The sequence below is a fragment of the Barbatula barbatula genome (assembly GCF_947034865.1).
Source record: "Barbatula barbatula genome assembly, chromosome: 5".
Lineage (NCBI taxonomy): Eukaryota > Metazoa > Chordata > Actinopteri > Cypriniformes > Nemacheilidae > Barbatula > Barbatula barbatula.
In genome coordinates, this window is record NC_136769.1 from 11,221,743 (window position 1) to 11,236,289 (window position 14,547).

Below are 14,547 nucleotides of genomic sequence, written 5' to 3' on the forward strand. Positions count from 1 at the left end.
TTATTGCCTACTGGTATTTGTGCGTTTTCTATTTGGCCGTTCTTGATGATGATGATGAAAAAACGATTTTATTTAATTCCGCTGTCAATTAAATGTATTTCAGTTTGTAACTTTAATTTACTCATTTTTTTTGCAGTCGTTTAGAGTGCTGTCGTAAGAATGTCGGTCACAAGATTACAAAAGAAGATCTGAGGCAATACTCGTTCGACTGTTTTTGCATATTATCCCTACACAACACGTTAAGTAACAGAATGCCTGTGAAGAAAGGAAATAAGAAACCATGTATAATGAGTAATTTGTAAAAAAAGAGTACAATATATTAAAAACTTTGGAAAAGTAATCACCTCAATAAACAAACTTCACTGTCATGGTAAAAATGCCTGTCGGCCAGTTTCGCGATGCTGCGGAAATTGGTGCCATCACGCCTCTGTGTCACGAGTCTTCGAAATACCGAGTATTGCAGCACACTGACCAGAAATACATCAAATGGTAATTATGCTGATAGTAGCCTACCAGGTTAAAAAGTCAACATGTTTACCACGAACAGCTGTAATAAGAAATAATCAAAAGTTCACAAAGTTAATTTTTGGACATATTGGCACAGAGAACATTAGCTTCCATTAGAAACGGCATATTCGTATGAGCATTAAATATTCCACAATGGGTTCACTTAAAACAAAACCTCTTCATAATTGTCTTTATTTTTTAAAACTAGATTCTACCGTTCAGTTACTTGCCGCTCTCAATAGCCTATCATTGTTCTTTGTGGTTATAGTCATCCGTTTCAATAAGTTGTTAGTATTTATAGAGTACTGGTATGTTACTAGAAATAGATTTCTTAAGTCCACATAACTATTTTGCAATTGGTCAAAGTAGAGATACGCAAAGAAATCTGATTGGATGAGATCAATATCAGTCACCTAATGATGGCACTTCCAGCCGCACAGTTGACATAAGAACCGCTCCACACACCGCAAGTTTTCTCTCGACGCCTGTTTCAGTTCGTTGTTGGAATCTGAGAGTGACGTAGCAATGAGCGTGAGTATATTTTTAACACTTTAACGCTTTTACTTTGACTATAGATGTCACATTGTTTAAGATTTGGTTTTAGTAAGATGAGCGCATAGGGTGTATGTCTTAAAGTCCCTCTATCTCTAGTTTACTGCATTCGCGTAACAAGCACAGTCAGCTTTTACAGATGCTGTTATACCGATTTACAGATGAATGCAGTTGAATTTATGTTTTATGTGACGTCTGATATTTCAGTATGTCGTCTGTTTGGACCATTAATAGTTATTATAGCGCCCCACGTGCACGAATTCACGGGTGTGTCCCCCTGCATCTGTTGTGCTCATGAAATAAGAAATGTAGTTTTCAACATTGGAGGCAGGGGTTGGTAGTACTGAATGTTTTTTCCCAATAATTTAGTTTACTCTCTTTAGAGAAAGATCAATTTCAATCAATCATAGAGTTGCACACATTGTTTTTTTCACAATACTTGAATTGAATATCCTTGTGTTTTAAATTTTCTTAACAGTATTTCACAAGCATCTATGTGATCTTTATCATGATGCAATGCAGCTGCATGATCACATCACAGAAAAGTGAATCACAAGCTTTTTCACAATACATATACCCCCTGTTCTTGTGATTCACAGCTGGACCGAAAAGATATACGCATTTTAGGATAATTCATCTTCGTTTAAAGTTAAATCATTTGCTATTGTACAGATGATTCAAGACTTCCAGTAATAGGTTACAAAGCTTTTCAGCGCAGTGATTTGAACCCGTGCAGTACCCAGGGGCATAGAAAATGTAACTTGGTAATGGAGACCTTTAATTTTAAGCCCAGAAAAGGCAATGTGATTTATTCACTAATGACTGTGCTTCCCACAGTTGTCGTCTTCAGTCTAAACAGAAACAAAGAGAGCGTGAAATAGAAAGAGGGAGTGATGCAGGGGACACTGTTGAGAGGTGCTATAGCACTAAAAGTGGTCCTTTGCTCATAATTATTGGGGAACCACTTTTAGTGCTATAGCACCATATCTTGGTGCTTCAGTGGTTCTTCAGAGGTTCTCTGGGGTGGCCGATGTGCTTTATAGTATATAGCACAGTAACTTTATAAAGAGCCTGTCAAGCCCCTGTATGGTTCTATATATAGCACCGCTGAAGAACCACTGAAGCACCGAAATATGCTTCTACTGTATATAGTACTAAAAGTGGTTTCCCTATGAAACAGATTCTGTCTAAGAGCTTAATATTATTGTTATTTTCAGACTAATGTGGAAAGAATTCGCCTCTGTAACACATCTGGCCTTTTATATTCTGAGGAAAAAACGTCATGGTTTCTCTTCCTTTTTGACTCTCTCTCTTGTTTGACTGCCTGTCACCTCCGGCATTTTTAATCTGCTTTCCTTGGTCAGCTCTGAGTCATACACAGAGGCTTTGTATAATCTAGTTTGTGATGTCGCAGTTGCTGACCCGACTTCTCAACATATCAAATCTCTTCAGTTGCTGGAAAGTAGTTTTCAAAGGTCTAATGATTGAGGAATAACTACTATTTTAGTCTATTTCTTGCTGAGAAGGGGAATCTTGCCACATCTGCAGCTTTTTGAAAGTTTGGGTCTGGCTCTCTGCCTTGGCCTTTGCAGGGTTTTCCCTTCTAAGGACTTAGGAAAATGTTACTGTGTTGTCAGACCTATTCTGTTCCCTTCAGCTATATCATAACAGTCTTCTTTCTAAGGTCTCTAAGAAAAAAACAGGCAGCATGCCCAGCCATAACATTTCAATTTAAGTGAATAGACATGTTCCTATTCCAGTAGTGTGTATCTCAAATAGTTTGTGTCTGGGCTCTCTTTAACAGGGTGTGGTCGTGCAGAACATGTCCTTTAAAGTGGGACAGACTCTTATGGCTACAGGAGTCCCCACTGCTGAATCTACAAAGTAAGATGATTATTTTATAACAATATTATTATTTGCAAAATAATTATTTAAAGAACTAACGGAAATCTCGTTTGATGTTTTTTTTAGGTTCGCGGTTAACATTGGTCACAGTCCTCAGGAAATCGCTATACACTTTAACCCTCGTTTTGACGCCCATGGTGACCACCGCACTATAGTGTGCAATTCATACCAGGGTGGCAACTGGGGTGAGGAGAAAAGATCGGGCTCCTTTCCCTTTAATCTGAACGAACAGTTTCAGGCAAGACTTTAATTTACTTTTATTTCTCTACACAAATGGTTAATCTAAATGAAAACTTAAAAAGTAAAGAAGTAAAAAGAAAAATGAAATAAATAAAATTTTGAATGAACCATTCCAATAACATCTGATTCTACATTTAACATTTTTTTGTCAGTTTGATGAGTAATATTCAAATTGGATTATTATTAAATTTTGTTCATGCTTACTTTGTTCCTTCTTCTAGATAAAAATAACGTTCACCAATGAGGAATTCAATGTGACACTTTCAGATGGCTCTGAGATTAAGTTCCCTAACCGTGTAGGCGCTGAAAAGTACAAGTACATGGAGTTTGATGGTGATGTCAGGATCCATGGGATTGAAATAAAGTAAAGTAGAGTCCAAATTGAGAACTAGATTAATAAAGCCCACTTATGTGTCCTTTATCTTCTGTCACAAATCATCTATTCAGCTGTATTATGCTACCATTTTTTCTCACTGTGGAGACGGTAATCTTTCAAGTCTTCTCATTCGGCCTACCCTCATTTCTTTCATGTGTATAACGAATTAACATAAACTAGAAAAAATACTGATGTAGTAACACCATTGTCAACCACTAGATGGAGCCAAGCTACAGAACATCATCCAATACAGTCTCCTGAGTGTCGGAGGTGGTTGATGTTTTTCAGACAGTTTTTTACCTGCTTTTCTCTTGTTTTCCTACAATACGACATAATCTGTCCTGATTTGTTACTAAAGCACACTCATAAACCTATTGGTATTAGCAATTCAAATAAAACCATGTTCTCACCAATAAACACAGCCCCATTTATCTTTTCTCTATTTTTGTGTTGATGATTAAACATTTTAGTGCAGGTGCTACATTAGATGGTTTGAGAAACAAATCTTTATATTCCATCAGGTTCTTAACATACTCATAACATTGCAGATATATTTATTCCACTTCCAGTATAAACAGCTCATTTAGAATATAACGACGTAAAAAACACACGACGAAATCAAACTGCTGTTTAAAAGCTCATCCTTACTCCGTATTCTCATCCAGTTGTTTACCTTTATTCTACGTTTAAAATAACCAATACTTCTTCCCCACATTCACACAGAGATGGCAGTGTTGCTAGTTACATCTGAATTCTTTACAGAGTCAAATCTTGCATGTTTTTACTTAATATTGTGTATGTGATGTGTTAAAAACATGATGCTTTGTAAAAATATTGTATTGTGGTCAACGGTACTGGCATAGCCCTGTTTTACCCAATGCTATAACCTCATAATTAAAGCATAGGTGAAAAATTATCCATAACTGTAATTGCCGGACTAGTACAAACAAACAGACTTCTATCTTTTTTGGCCATTTGGAGTCGTGGGTAATATGTTTGTATAAGATAGTACACCACTTTTATGTAAAGACTACACCACTGCTTGGATCCTTCTGTCATCTTTCGAAACCATAATATCAGTAGCTAAGCGCAATATATATAAAATCATTATTTATTGGGTACTTTCAATTTGGAGATTTGTGTCCCAAACCCCCAAATTTCAACAAAATTTTTTTAGAAATGTTTTAGAAATGTTTTTTTTAGGTGAAGTTAAAAAAATCGTGTTTTAGTCCATTGGCTAAGACTGATTTTAGCCCCACCCCAGCATTTTGATAAATAAATATTACTGTGTCACTCTCTCTTATACTAATGGTGAGTAGATCGGTCTCATCATTTAGAAGTTAATGTGTTCAAAAGTCTGAAAATGTGTGTTACTTTAAGGTACATCACTACCAAACATATTTTATCTGCAAAACAAAGTTTTTTGGGCGTTTTTCCATAAATCTTTTATTTTATGTGTGTACATTTGTTGGGAACTGTGCTTGCAAACCATGTGCTGATAAGCACCTTTGAACAAGGCTCAAAAGTATTCAAAAATTGTCACGGCAGAAACGCATCACATTGACCGTATCATTGTCTCGGTAGTGACAAACTTTTTTTCGATATTGAGAAAAAGGAACACTTAATCTTGTATTTGAGAAAACGAATCAAACTCTGTACGGTTATGCAAATCATTAGTATTTTATGTGTTTTAGTAGTGATATAAGCGGTTTTCTATTTGATATTTACTGTAAGATGTGTCTCTGCTATGTGTGTTGGAATGTGCAATCTAGTTCAGGTCAGTAGCCAGCCAATTGGAAGGGGAGGTTCTTTTTTCAAAAAGTGGACATTTTTGCAGATTTTTTCCCTCCTTTTGTATTTAATTATGAGGTTCAATTACTTCATTTTGGTGCCCTTTTTTATGCCCAAATTTGTGCTGGATTATTTTGTCTGCTGGTATTTTAACGAGCGCTTTTTGATGCCCCCATCATTCAGAGGCGATGCATCTTCACCGATGCTTTGAAAAGTGAGGGGGGGTTCTTTCGAACCACCCGAACCCCCCCTGCCTACGGGCTTGTAGTTAGCTATATATATTAACATAACATGTTGAAACTCTGATTCAGCTGTGCAAATTGAATATTGTGATCATTACCAAAACATTACCATCACTTCTGAAAATGCGTGTGTCACGACCGAAACATGGGATGTTTTGTCAAAAATAAAGTATATTAAATGATCAATGTTATGATAGTGTTTGGTTCAATGTATACATAAACTAATGAATCCTAAACTTTGAAATCGGTATGATAAATTTTATGCCTTACAAAGAATAATTGGATGCAAAATACAGCAAATCTCAAATTATACTTGAAATAGTCCTATTATTAACATTGTAAATGTTATTGTACATTGGGAACATTATTTTAAATAGCAAAAAATATATTTAAAAAATATATTTAAACCAAAATCTTAATATGTAAATATAATTATTTTTATAAAATTATATATTATTGTGTTTCGGTAGTGACAAAATTTGTGGAGAGGAAGAATTTCCCGAAACTTTACGAAATTACAATATGTAAATTAACTGCACAATTACTAGAAATGTGTGTCTTGGATATTATTCAATTTGCATACATGAACAAGTTTGTAAACTCTTTACAGACTTTTTTTACAACTCTGTGAACCTCTGAGAAGCATTTAGCAGTCAAATATAACACAGGTGCAACTCCGGTACAGCAGGTGGCACATTTCCCTTGCTTTGCGTTTGACCCACCACACAACAGAATACTTTTGGAATGTTTACTGTTAAGAATCCAACAATCTTTATGGAGTGGTTTCCCAGACAGGGATTATTTTAAAACAGGACTAGGCCTTAGTTTAATTTGGAAATGTAAGTGATTTTACAAACATGCCTTACTAAAAACATTACTTGTGTGCAGTATGAGACAACACAAAGGCAAAGATGTCCGTGCAAGTTGTTTTCTGTTTGGACAGCTCTTACATTTATTTTGGTGTTCACACGTCAGACTAAAAGCCCCAATGGACATGTTTTGTCTTTGATTAGAAGTTTACAGCATTTGGATGTTTCACAGTAGGCCTACAGGTATGAACCTTGTTTTAATTTTGTTGATTTCTTTTTCTCATACAGAGATAAAATACATTCAGATTTTACCATTTTATATGAAGTCTAATGTGCTTCACAGAATGATAAGACATTTTGCACTATATTAGGCAAACATAGGCTCACCATTGCAGTCACCCATCATTTGTTCCATGTTTGTTTTGTATTGTAGAATTACCTTTGTGCATTTACCAGGAACTGTGATACAGTATAAGGTAGTTTCTGTATAACCTATAAAAGCTCTCATTAATAAGTAATTTGTGTTCTCTATGGAGGAACACTCAGACTTTTGTTATGTGGTTGGGACTTTTATAATGTTGAATGGAGATCTCCTGTGATGGTTCTGTGTGTCGCATTATCTGCATAAGCTGCTGCCAAACGTCTGTCAGTTGATTTCTAGTATTTTCACTTTCATTGCCACTCTGGAATAAGTACCAAAAGTTTTAGGGCAATTCCAGCATCATGGATATGACGTTTTTAATAAAAAAAAAAAATTAAACCAAATAATGTATTACTATCAGTATTCTGAACCTCCATGTCTACATTTTCCCAAATCCTATTGATAGAGTCCATAAATCAGAAAAATATCAGCCTGTGTGTACAAGATTTCTATTTAGGATCTGAGAAGCATACCAGTGTTATGGATTTGACAAAAAGGACATACGTTTTTGAGAGAGAACATACAGGGGCTATACTCAACAATTGGAGAAGGGATGGCTCTTCATATAAAAGTTATTTTATTGAAATGTTATGCGTGTGACTGTTCTGAAAGCTGTACCTAAATCATGCTTAGAAAAATGCTTTAAAAACCATAAAGGGATACTTCACCTAAAAATTCTGTCATCATTTACTTACATTTGAGTTGTTCCAAAAAAATAGTTTGTTCTGATGAACACAGAGAAAGATATTCGGAAGAATGTTTATAACCATACAGTTTTTGCCCCACATTGACATAGTGGGTAAAATTACTTACATAATTACATAGTGGGTAATTTTATTTGTTTTGTTGAACTCAAAAGAAAACATTTTCGAGAACTACCATTGAATATTTTCCAACTATGGAAGTCTAAACATTCTTCCAAAGAAATATTTCTGTATTCAGCAGAACAAAGAAATTTATACAGATTTGGAACAACTCGAACTAAGGTGAGTAAACGATGACAGGATTTTCATTTTTGGGTGGAGTATCGATGAGTAAAGAATATAGAGCCTTTCGTGTTGAGGTTGGCATTTGCAGGGAATTGTCCTATATGACCTTTCTTTTTATTTGACATAACCCAATATGATTATTATAATGTCACAAATATTAATTATAAGCAGCATTTTTATTGGTATGTTAAGTTTGCTAAGTTTCCTTTCTCCATGTGCACATTTAAAGGGATCATTCTGTGATTCCAGCGTCACCAAATGGAATGTGTTTCGAACAACTTTAGCCTTTTACAGGACAGATGTGAGCCGCATCAAGGGTATGAGGTACGATGATTCTTAACATGTGTTTCGTGAAGTTTTTTGGAAAACAACCGTAAAAGCTAAGTTATGTACAGTAGCAGGCTCAGCATGAACTCTGGAGTCTCCATCATTTTCCAAATGTTTCCTCAAGTCCTCTAAATGTAATTTTATTTTATGGCGACAGATTTGTCTTATTTAATATTTCTTACATTGTTTGGATATACTACCCTGCAGAACAGCTTGGTATGGATAACCACACCCCAAAACTGCCATAAATGCCATTAGTGGCTAAAAAGGTGTGATGAAAATAGACTAGAAACAATTCTTCTAAAAACAAGTTCTTCAAAATACACTATTGGGAAATGTAACAATTGTCGGCGCACATCAGCACTTTTGTTTATGCCTGATAAACAGGATCCTGCTTACAAAAATAATTACTGTCCCTTACTATCATAACAATAGCAAATTCCCCTATGGCCACTTCAGAGACCGGGACTGTCCTCTCTCTGTGTTTTTTTCATTTGATTGCTTTGTCGTTCGACCGAATATAAACTCATTGCCATGTAATGTCTTCTGTCATTGACTGGATGCATTTTGGTGGTCCAGTTTCCATGGAGAGCTGACATTCTGAGTGTCGAGAGTGGACACGCATAATCGGGAAGGACGGTCTGTACTGGGCATGTGCACAGAGATTCGGAGCGGCTATTAGCATGTTTTAACATTCACGGAGGTCACATGGTGGCATTTACCCTAAATCATCATCCGCCGTGCCCACCCTAGCAGTACAGGCAGGGATAAGTGATTCGCTGACTTGACTCTTATCAGATCTATGAAATAATACGGATTCTTGTCAGAGACAGACAGATTGATGTGCCACTCATCTCATGGAGCTAGAGAAGCATAAAATACAGTTATATTATTCTGACCAGTTAAACAAAGCATATATAAGATTATACTAATTGCTTTAATTAAATAGCGGATAATCGAGTTTAATGGGGCAATCAGAACCATGATTCCTTCATTTTACGCAATTTTAGCCAGCGTGATGAACAAAATGGTAAGTGTCTGTGAAGTATGGGCAGCACTGCTGGAGTGACTTTTTTAAATGATGTATTGTATTTTATAATTTATGGAGAATGCCACGTTCACTTCTCATTCTTACTCCATCATGTGCTGAAACAAAAGCTGTAAGATCACATTCTCAACCTCTCTTTCTGACAAAATCATATCATAATGCTCTTTATTTTAAATTATCTGAATATTCCTGTGTTGTTCTTTCCACACTTTTGCTTTTCTCTGTCGGTAGCTCGACGTTTCGCTGTCACTGCCCATGCGTTATCCATTTAAACGGATGGGGTGACACTCCTGACAGGAAAAACAAATGGAATAAGTATCCTGTGTGGAGAATTGTGTTTAGTGGCAGTGAGAGAGTAAGGTGATAATGGGACCCATCCGTTACGTCTGTACTAAGGTGCAGAACTGAGTCTAAGTGAGATTGATGACTCGTGCGTATAAACCCCACTGGAGTCACTCAGACCTACTAAATTATTTTGTGCACACTTCCAAAACACCTCGAATTCTGATTGGATGATCTGCGTGGTAAAATGACAGTAAATGGACGCTTCACACAGTAGTACATTCTGTTGCCTAGCAACCTCATACAGCATGGGTCTTAGAATGAGTTATAGTAGAGTATAGAACACACATAATTTATTTGGATTGTTATTTTAATTATTCATTTTAAATTGTTGCTTATTAAACATTAGTGTCTCTATAATCACATCACTCTAAAAACAAATGTGAAACAATTTACACTCCAAAAAATTAGAAAATTTAATCTGAGTAACTAAATATGACTATAGAATTAATCAAAAATATTAAGTGTTTATTAAAAATATAATTTGTAAATTAAAGACTTTATTTTAAACTTTTCATAAAATAAACTTAAATTAAACTTAAATAAATTATGTACAATTGCGAAGAATTAACTGTTGGATTTGTAATAATGTTTTAAATATATCCCACTAAAATAATCTGCTTAATTATTTTTAATATAGCCGTTAATATAGCTGTAAAAGTCACAATTGAGATCGTTAATGTCAAATTTTCCCCCTCATAAATAGCATATTTAGATATTTTCTGAAAATGTAACATTTCGCCAACTTTTACATAATTCTCTGATCCACATTAATTTTATAGCTCTATACCTAGAGGGCCAGTTTCCCAATGGTTTTCCAATGATTCACAACTAGAGTTTGTTAAATTAGGACATTTAAGTAGTTTTTACAAACATGCCTTAAAATAAAATATAATTGTTTGAATGCTAAGTGAACCCGGACAACATTTATTTTAGAATTGAACAGAATTTAGGACAAAAAGAACTGAACTACAAATATGAACGCACCCTCACATTTGTTTTAGTTACGGACTAGTCTTAAACCCAGTATGAGAAACCACCCCAAATGTTTAATGATGTCTATTTGAAAGTATAATAAAAACACATAAGACATGTGTTGAGACAGACTGATAATGGAGTACCTGGTCAAGTGTTGGAATGCTATAAATGAGCAACATCCAGGCAGTTCTACATTTTTCCTCTCAGTGGAGATATCTGTTCTGTCTGATCATTGATTTAGGATCGACGCACAAGCTCACAAGTCCTGTATTACAGAATGTGTGGAAGTACCTTGTCGTCCTTGTCTCTGATCAAAAGATTTTAATTGGCTCATTTATTCGGCTGGAAATCGAGTCCATGACCTGACTGTTGGGGCTGGAATTACTGAGGCCACAGTGGTGAGATGGACGGAGGAACTTTCCTGGGTGGAGCTGCCCAAGACTCCTAAATGTGCTGCTTATTGCAGTGATATCGCGGATGTGTACTAGGTGATTAAAACCTGGGGGCCAAATCTTCCTCTCTCCTTACCTTTTAAGTGAAGGTGTGAAAGTGACCTATTTTGTCAGTTATGGAGAACCATACCTGAAATGTGCCCACTGCATTTAACCCATCCAGAGAGTAGTGAACACACGCACAGCAAGTCGTGAACACACGTACACCCGGAGCAGTGGGCAGGTATCACTGCAGCGCCCTGGGAGCAAGTAGGGGTAAGGTGCCTTGCTCAAGGGCACCTCAGTCGTTACCTGCCGGCCCTGAGTATCGAAATGGCAACTTTCTGGTCACGAGTCCGACTCTCTAACCGTTATGCTCACAGTAGATCCCTTTACTTTCCAGCCTTTCCAGACTTTATTTTGCCTTCTTTGCTCATCGACTTTTTCTCATTGATCGTTTTCTCTGCCCCCTTCCTCTTTTTGCAGTCCACCTTTCATGTCCTGCTGCACTTGCCTCAGACTCATCAAATCCTCTTAATCTCGTGTCACCAGATCCCCTGACTGTAATTTACTGCAGCACCATCCAATATACTGTATGCCTGCGTATCTGTGTCCTCGTGTAATCTGATGTAAGATAATGCAACCCAGTGAAAGTCCTTGGATTACAGCGAACAAATGAGATAGCGTGCAGACAGGTGGGAAGACAAACAGGTCTCTTTTGCTACTGGAAGTCGAGGCAGATGTAACAGATGCTTTTTTGGGTTGCCATGGTTTGGGTTTATATGAAATCCTGCAGTTTGACTACGATGTGTCACAGGCTGACATTGCAGCCTCATAGTATGCTTAAGGATCAAACAGCATTATCAATTTGTCTAGCTTACTTAACACTACTGAATAAATGCTGTGTTGTGAATGCTGGGATGTTGGAGGTAAGGTTGCCCCCCTGAAGCATAAAGGTTGACGCTGGCAGTCTCAAAAGCACAAAGCAGTTAAACATGTGAAATGTTTATTTTACAACAGAGTGCAAATTACACTCACAGTTCACACCCCATGAACCGCAGGGCAGAGTTCCAAAACTTTCACCTCATTATTATTCTCCTCACCCTGAGGGGTTGCATGTCTCATGAGGGAACCGCAGAGACACAGTCTAGCCAATAACCAGGCCACATGGAACAACAGGGCTTAAATCAAATGTGCCTTGACCTTTTAAGATAACAGAGTTGATTGTTTTAGGAAAACATAGTGTAACTTTCTGAACTCAAAACAGAAACGTCCACAGTAGGCCTATAATATATATATTTTTAAAAGCGATAGTTCACCTAAATATAATTTTATCATTTAATTTCCCTCTTGTTATCTCAAACCTGAATGACTTCATTTCTTCATCAGATCACAAAAGAAGATATTTGGAAGAATGTTGCTAACAAAGAAAGTTGGACTTTGTTCACTTCTATTGTATGGACACAAAACCAATGCAAGTCAATGGGTACCACAATAGGTTACCAACATTCTTTAAAATATTTGATTTTGTGTTCTGCAGAAGAAAGAAAGTAATACATATTTGAAATGACAAGAAGGTGAATACATGATGACACAAGTTATAAATCTTTTGTTCAACTGTCACTTTAAATACAGCGTGTTCTGAAATGTTAACATGTCAATGACATCTGTTTGGAAAACAGTAAATAGTACAAATATCTAAATCCATGGCGGTCCAAGTGGGTCTGTTCAGAAGGGAAGATCTGAATAAGACGATGCTGTGCTTATGAATATGATTTCTGTTTTCCATCTTAAAATTCGGTCCCAGCAGTCTCTCATAACTCAAGAGAAGCCCCCACCCAACAGACTGCTGTTGTGTCATGTATATGTATAGTTACTCATGGGAAACCGAGTGATGGAGACAGACAGATGGTGCGTGTGAGCGCAGGATACTGCCTTCCTCTTTGTCTTTGAGTGTTTGTGAGTCTCAGGTGTGTGTATGGTAATCGGCTCACCGAAGTCAGAGGTCATCTCCCTGGAGAGCAGAGATTTGGATACCATGACGACCAGGTTACTGCCTCCAATGTCAGCCATTGTCACTGCTTTCTCTCTCTCTCTCTCTCTCGCTCTCTCTCTCTCCTCCCCCAATATTTGTCGTGAATTTTTTTCCTTCACCTCGTCTTATGGAAATATTTCTGTAGCTTTTTTTTCTCTAAATCAGCTTTGAAGCATGGATTGTAAAAAGAACAATACAATAAAAAAGAGCTGACCTCACTCTTTCACTATGAATCTTATGCTGGATCTCTCCTGTCAGTTTGCTTTTCTCGTTTTCTTTCGTCTTTGTGTCGCAGCTGATGCGTTACTCATTTTTTTATGCTCCCTCATTTCCTTCCACTGCTAAAACATTTAGTGCCAAATTACTATCACCCTAAATGTCTTTGTGCGGTGTTGTGCAAGCGTGGGTTCTAGTGTAGAGATTGTGTGTGCGCGTTCGCTGCTGCATAAAGATGTCTCAAATCCACATTGCCTGTCTCAGATATACATTTTCAAACCAGATGACTGTTTGGGTCTGTCTGTTTGTGTGTTATATGTGTGTGAGTTCCATGAACATGTGAAAGCATCGAGTTCAGCGTTGGGATATTTTTAGCCCTTTCTCGAGACCTCTCTCCCCCTTCCACTTGTCTACTCATCATTGGTCCTTTCTTCACCTCATCCATGTGTTTAGCTGCTAAAATGTATGTGTGTGTATAGGCTTGGCTACATCCTTTCACTACATCATTTCACTTTCACTTCACTCCATCAATATATTTTTGAAAAGATCAGATATACTGAAGTAAAATGACCAAACGATGGCAGTACCCATTCACTTTATTGTATGGACAGAAGTCAGTGGATACTGCCGTTGTTCGGTTACCAACATTTTTCTAAATATCTTCTTTTTTTGTTCTGCAGAAGAAAGTCATAGAGGTTTGAAATGACAAGAGGGAGAGTAAATGATGACAGAATTAAAGATTTTTGCTGCTCTGTCTCGCATGAAATCTCACATGTCAAATCTCTCTCAGTAAGACATAACAGAATTACTGTCAGATGGACCTTTTAAAGTCTCACGTATCTACACACATACACACACACAACAGGTTGAAAATACATTCGTACTCTCACTTACACAGACAACTACACACAGACAGAAAGTAACAAAGGGTAGAAAAGTAACTTTGTCTGACATTACCAGAGCTTCAGTTATTATCTCACATGAATGAATATTTTTAAGTGGGTAATGAAGTCTGAATATTTGGCACATTCAAGCAGCACTTATATTCTTCCCCAACTGTATTTTCTCCTGCCTTATCATTCAACAGATGGCACTGATTTTGCCATTTCTGTTTGATAGGGCTAGTGTGAGTGTAATCAGGTTAATATGTTTGACAGCATTGCAGCCACAGCGTGTCATTATAGATATTACACCATATCACCCACCCTCACTAAGAGCAATTTCCCACATCACTGAATATAGAGGAGATTACATAGCACCACCGGGTGTGTATCAGTAAATGTTTGCAAATACGTGAGGGATAGAAATAGAGATATACAACTACATTTTGTTTTACAA

At 36.8% G+C, this 14,547-nt stretch overlaps 1 protein-coding gene across 1 annotated transcript; it reads left to right on the top strand.

The window, feature by feature from the left end:
* The first annotated feature begins 918 nt into the window (after nucleotides 1-918).
* On the top strand, nucleotides 919-5,846 carry lgals2a (lectin, galactoside-binding, soluble, 2a). Its single transcript, XM_079455603.1, has 4 exons — nucleotides 919-1,038; nucleotides 2,864-2,943; nucleotides 3,031-3,202; nucleotides 3,426-5,846. Exons 1-4 carry the CDS (start codon nucleotides 1,033-1,035, stop codon nucleotides 3,570-3,572), a joined length of 405 nt encoding a protein of 134 aa, XP_079311729.1. The 5' UTR covers nucleotides 919-1,032; the 3' UTR covers nucleotides 3,573-5,846.
* The last annotated feature ends 8,701 nt before the right edge of the window (nucleotides 5,847-14,547 follow it).